Source organism: Pungitius pungitius, chromosome 11 (genome assembly GCF_949316345.1).
Source record: "Pungitius pungitius chromosome 11, fPunPun2.1, whole genome shotgun sequence".
In the NCBI taxonomy this organism is placed as follows: Eukaryota; Metazoa; Chordata; class Actinopteri; order Perciformes; family Gasterosteidae; genus Pungitius; species Pungitius pungitius.
This window is the reverse complement of record NC_084910.1, coordinates 13,208,525-13,214,524: the sequence shown is the minus strand read 5'-3', so window position 1 is coordinate 13,214,524 and position 6,000 is coordinate 13,208,525. Positions and strand designations below refer to the sequence as shown.

Genomic DNA, 6,000 nt, shown 5'->3' with positions numbered 1-6,000 from the left:
GCAACTTAAGCCGATTTGAACGCTCGGTGGTTACGGGTCGCAGCGGCGAGGTGTCGGACCGCGCGGTTCGGTGGACAGCAGAGCCCCGTGCAGAGCCCCGTTCGAACGGCTCGGTCGGCCGGCGGAGAGCCGAAGGAGACGGGCCGGGACACCGCGGCAGCCCCCGGGAGGGGCGAAGAGTGAGCCGCTGACGAACCAGCCGCTAAAAGTTTATCTTCACCTACGTTTACAGAAAACCAGAGGGGTAGGGGGTCGAAGGTAGGGGGTGGTGGGGGGGGAGGGGGTCTTTTCCCACAAACAACTTTGTGGATTTCAACGTGTTTTTCGGCAAACTTTAGCGCGCGCGCTGCCCGGCTGAGTAGCCGACGTCCACACAGAAGACATGAAGACACCTGGAGACAATGGTAAGTTCGCCAGTGGATTTCTACTCCCCATTGTCTGTTTTGTTTTTCCTTCTTCTTTTCTGTTTATTCGCCGTGGTTTGTTGTCGGCATAGCGAACGAGTAACTGCGTCGCTGAATAATGAACAAGTCGGAGCGTCCGCTCCCAATCACCAAAACAAACACTATGAAAAAACCTGTTGATTTTTGACTGCTCTCCGGATCAATGGTCCGTGGTTTTCAGATAAAATACTCAAACCTGTTCAAGAGGAAGTGGTTTAAAACAGCTGTAAAGAACTTGTTACGGCGACATCCTCTGTGTCACCGTGACAACCTTCACCCTCTGCCACCTTTCACAGGAAAACACCGAGGAATCCTAGCAGGTCTGCGTGTGTTTAGAGGCGCCGTGGGGACGTGTTGATATATTTCTCAGACCCCCCCGCTGCTGCTGCTGGTGGCTTTGAGGGGATCGGATCCAACCGGGTTGATATTGATGATACTTTTCCGTCAGCATATTGAAGTGAGAGCATGGGGGGGGGGGTCTAGTAGTCAGCTGAGGTCTCTGTGTGCGCGCGTCTAATTCCTGAAATACTTGCATAAGTTCGTTCCTATTCTTCACTGGTGCGCATTTCCTTTAAAAAGGAAGTGGAAGTAATGTATATTTTTGTTGCTATCAGTTATAGTTCCTGACAGAGATTTGAATCAGTTGACATGATTAGATTTAACGTTACGTTAATCTCAAGAGAGTGGATGACATCTGAGAGTATACAACAATTCAAGTCGTTTCCCCCCCTGTGGGAACACTGATGACTTCCTAAGTAGCTACTTACTGTTAAACATTTGGCGTGGGGCAGTGCGAGTGACTGACAAACTGTGTGGGGACCCTTTTCCACTTGGGACGTTCCCCTCCCTTCCCCCACCCTGTCCCCTCCTGACTCCCGCTGCACGCAGTCTCAGACCCTCAGCCCTCCACATTCCTACACACACCCACACACCCACACACACGCACGCACGCACACGCAGTCCTTGCTAGGAGGCTGATATGACATCATAGCACGTCCCACCACGTAGCCCTTTATTACAAGGAGCTGCGCGTGCATGTGGCAGCCGATAACTCCAAAGAAGATAATGAGAATGGGTGGTGCTTAGGTTGTGTGGTTGGTGTACGAGGTGTGTGTTTCTCATCTATTGAGTAAAGAACGTTAACCTATGGTGTGACTTGTGAATTGTGGCACGTTGGTCTTAGTTAACTTTTCACTTTGTTGATGGGACTTTGAGTCTTGATTATTATTTATTATATTTTTTTATAAATTTTTTTTGTCTCTGAAGTTTTCAATTTGGACGGCAAAAAACATTGATAGTATATGTCGGAATGTAGTGAAAAATCCCCTTCCTTCACCACAGGTGACAGTTAAAAGTCCAAATATATCCTGGATAGTCATTTTGTGAGTATACTTTAATTTAAGACAATGAAACATTGAATAAACTGGAACTACAAATATTTTGCATTGGTCTTAGCTTGTAAAATAAATTTCCCTTTTCTGTTTTTCTGTTTAGTGATGGTTCAAATTTCCCGAGAGTTATTTATCAGTCATCATGACATTTGAGGATGTCTCTGTTGAACAATAAATAAATAAATTGGTACCCATTGCTGTAGACATTTCTACATCATAATCATAATCTAACAACAAATCAGATTGTATAACAGCACCTTTAAATAGCTGCATTATGGGACAAGTTAATCCACAGAGCTTCTCTAAACGGCCTGATCTCCTGCTGTGTTCACAGTTGCCATCAGGACACCACTTTTAACCCTTAACTTGTGGATATCTCATCTTGTTGTCTGAAAGTAGTCCTTGAATGCAGAAGGATATGAAAAAGCCTGGATTTATGTTGGTTAAAGAATGTAGTCCCTTTCTGGTATGTTTGGTGGTGTACCGTTGTGTCCCATACGGGCAACTGCGTCTGGCGCTTACCTCATTTCTCTCCTTTGCCGGACACTTCCCTTGCACTTGTGTTTTCTACAGCCACTTCATAAGTCTGCATAGATGATAGGATTTGTGCTCAGATGGAGAATTGATACGATGAGACAGGAAGTAGCGGGGCTACAGCTATATCTGTTACTGCTGACAGCTTTGTGTTGGTTTTGTGGTTTTGGAAAGTATTTTTTTGTTTCCTTTATAGCTAATCACTTTTGTAAGAGGTAGAGTACAGGTGAAACTCTGGAAATTAGACTATCGTGCAAAAGCTCATTACTTTCAGTAATTCAACTTAAAAGGTGAAACTAATATATTAGTGTGTGTATATATATAGCCATAATCATCAACATTATATCAAATAAAGGCTTGAAATATATCACTTTGCATGCAATGAGTCTATTTAATATATTAGTTTCACCTTTTAAGTTGAATTACTGAAAGTAATGGACTTTTGAACGATATTCCAATTTTTCGAGTTTCACCTGTATAGGGAGGTGTCAACTTTTGCCGGTTACCTGAAAGGCCGTTCTAATGAGTGATTCGGCACTGGTGGTAAGGACATGCGTTTGCTATAATAACTTTTCTGCTGTTTGTCTCTCGTGCTATAAAATGTTATCAACACTTACACACACATTTTGCACTACTTTGAGGGTCACACATTTTTGACCACCCCTCCCCAGGAGTAACAATTTTTGTTCTGCCACTGCTGTCATTCTTTTCTCTTTCTTACGGGATAAGGACTGGTGTGTGTCTTTGTGTGATGGAATTGCATAGTGGGACCCCTGGCCCTCGAGTGGCTATTGTATGTGTGTGTGTGAGTGTGTGTGTGAGTATGGGACAATGGTGGGAGTGGGCAGGCCTCAGGGCTGTTTGTCAGTGGACTTGTGGGGCCAGGGACCTCTCATTGTACTCATAATGGTGCGGAGTAGCTCATAGTTTGGTGGTGCCTTTGACAAGTGAAGAGGCCGCACTTATCTATGCATGTGAAATGTGTGTGTGTGTGTGTGTGTGTGTGTGTTTGTTTGTGAAGGAGAGCGAAAAAAAAGAAGTTTGGTAAATGTCGACATCCCAGTCTATTTTTCCATCAGTCATTCAACAACGGAGTTTAATGATGATTGTTTCGTGCTGCTTACCTGGAGGGATTGCCATTGCTTTAGGGCCATTTTACCATTTGTGCAGACCCACACACACACAGTCAAAGTCTCACAGGCCTTATGACGTGAGAGGAGACAAAAGGGTAGCTTGTGAACAAGAAATTGAGAGGGAAAATCTCCCTGTGTGGGTTTATGTGTGCGATAGCCTCCATATGCTTTTCAATCTCGACACACAAGCACTGTGGTGATAAGCGCAGTGATTAGCCTTATCTGTGAAAAATCCCTCGCAGTGCTGACCACAGCAAAAACACCAGCTCCCATTATCCCAATATCGTTTTACGGCCTGGTTTACAAGACTGCCCTGCTCTGATCAGACTCGGACAACATGCTCTAAGCCGAAACTCAATGACGTTCTATTGCAGAAATGGGTATCTGCTGTGTGGAAAAAGCTGGCACATTGAGCCCCTTGCCAAAGATCTACTTTGATCGCTGTTGTTATCATATCTATATATTTGCTTATTAAACAATAGGCTTAACATCTCATGGCGGCACTGAACATTTTCACTGTAGTAACACTAACTAGGTATTTAGTAGTAAAGTTATTAGTTGTAATATAATATAGAATTTTATTATTAAAGATATTAAATATATAGATATTAAAGAAATGGACTTTCTAAAATCCATAAATGAGCATTGCCATTGCAGAGGCAGCAAGGCCCACTTTTCCTTGTCCCAACTGTTGTTCACAAAGGTTTTGATAAGCTCGTCTGTGATGCTAAGTTGACAAATGACTTCTGGTAGAAGGGGGGGGCCTTCACTTGTGGAAATGTCTGTATTTAGCCAGGAATGTGTCCAAAGGGAACAATGTGCTCAGCCAGTCGACACTAATGGACCTCCCCACCATCAGTCCTGTGCCGCCCTTGACCAGGGAGACCGCAGCCAGCCGGCATTACCCTTGGCAGCACCGATGCGTCTGACCACTGTCCAGCGGTGTTAGTGGCTTGTCTGCCCCTCCCTCCCACCCCAGGGACCCTCCCATTAACCTCAGGTCTGAGCCATTAAAACCTATAGATCTATGTTCCCCGAGACCTGTTTGATCAGCTACAGGGTTGTGATGTTTGACACTATAAGAGCTCCATTTAAAATGTACTTTGTTTAGTCGGGTAACACAGCAGCTGAACTAAATGTGCCCTGAGGCCGTTGTGTGTTTGTGTCTGTGTTGTGAGTTAGGCCTAGTTTTACCGTGAGGCCATCGGTTTAACCACAACATGACCCCGTTTTGACTGTTTTGGTTATTGGTCATGGATGGTAATGGGGTGGGTCTGCATGTCTGGAAAGGACTGGACTGTTGACAGATAACTGTAACGCTTTGGCTAACATTTGTGTGAGTACACATACACCGTGCACACACACACACACACACACACACACACACATTCACGCTGCTGCTTTTTATTGGAATTCTTGTGGGACCTCCCACATTCCTGCTTAGAAGGTTAATAGTTGCCGGCTGTGTTGCATTACACATGAGGGGGAAAACACAACAGTTACTATCTCTGCGGAACGCACCAAGTGACTTGCAAAGGCATGCATACATACATGTACACTACATGACATCATTTTAATAGCTCCAAACCACAATATGAATTCAACAGATTTCAAATCAAGATGAGAAGGGATGTTTTACGTCAAAACTATTAACTTCATAATGCTCACACACACACAACTCAAAGGGGTCTTTTTTCAAACAAGTATCAAAATTCGCGCTGAGAATGCACCGAGGTGTGTTTGGCGTGTATGGACTGACCCACGCTGTTCGGCAGCTGTTTGTTTGTGCACGCGTGTGCGTTGTAATTTAGTACGGGGAGTTTACAGAGACATTGTTGTAGAGGTGACTCAGAGTGAGGCGCAGAATGGCATGTTATTGTAAAATAATATCAGGTGTGTACACGAAGCACACTGGGTTTTCTGGGTGGGCAGCTCTGCAAAGGTGTCCCTCGGTACAAAGTGTGTACGTTGCTGCCTGTGGGTGTGCATAGCAGCTTTTTGCTTGTGCCCGCACCATTGAAACTGATCCGAGTCTGACGACATGCACCGAAGCGTCTGGTAACTCTATTCCTCTGATCCTCACAGACGAGAGGTTTTATCTCGATTCCCTAGAATATAATGAGCTGTCCTTCAGGTTTGAGCCTGGAGTGTCACCTCTTTGCGTGGTGCAGTATAATCAGGGTGTGAGATGGCAAGGCCGTGACAGCACTCAGTTAGTCGTGAAGGTAACTCTTCCTTCAAGCTTCCCCCGTTGCACCACCACTAAGACACGCCACAACCCAACCACCTGGCCTGGCGGGCCCACACACACACACACACACGCGCACACACACACAAACACAGTAGTTTCTCGTAATCTTGCGTTAATGCTACCAACGTCAACCATTTCTGCCAATGTTAGAATATGGGCCGTCTGTTGTAATCTATACTCTTAATCTCCTTTGATTAACCACAATAATACTCCTCCTGCTGTGGGCATCTTTACAGTAGCGATATAGT

The 6,000-nt window shown here is 45.0% G+C and overlaps 1 protein-coding gene across 1 annotated transcript in view; it reads left to right on the top strand.

Moving 5' to 3' along the window:
• The first annotated feature begins 277 nt into the window (after positions 1-277).
• The window catches only part of erfl3 (Ets2 repressor factor like 3), a 36,978-nt gene continuing 31,255 nt past the window's right edge, over positions 278-6,000 (top strand). The window contains exon 1 of the mRNA XM_037453348.2: positions 278-404. Coding sequence (XP_037309245.2) covers positions 383-404 — 22 coding nt within the window. The 5' untranslated portion in view covers positions 278-382. The remainder of the gene's footprint in view (positions 405-6,000) is intronic.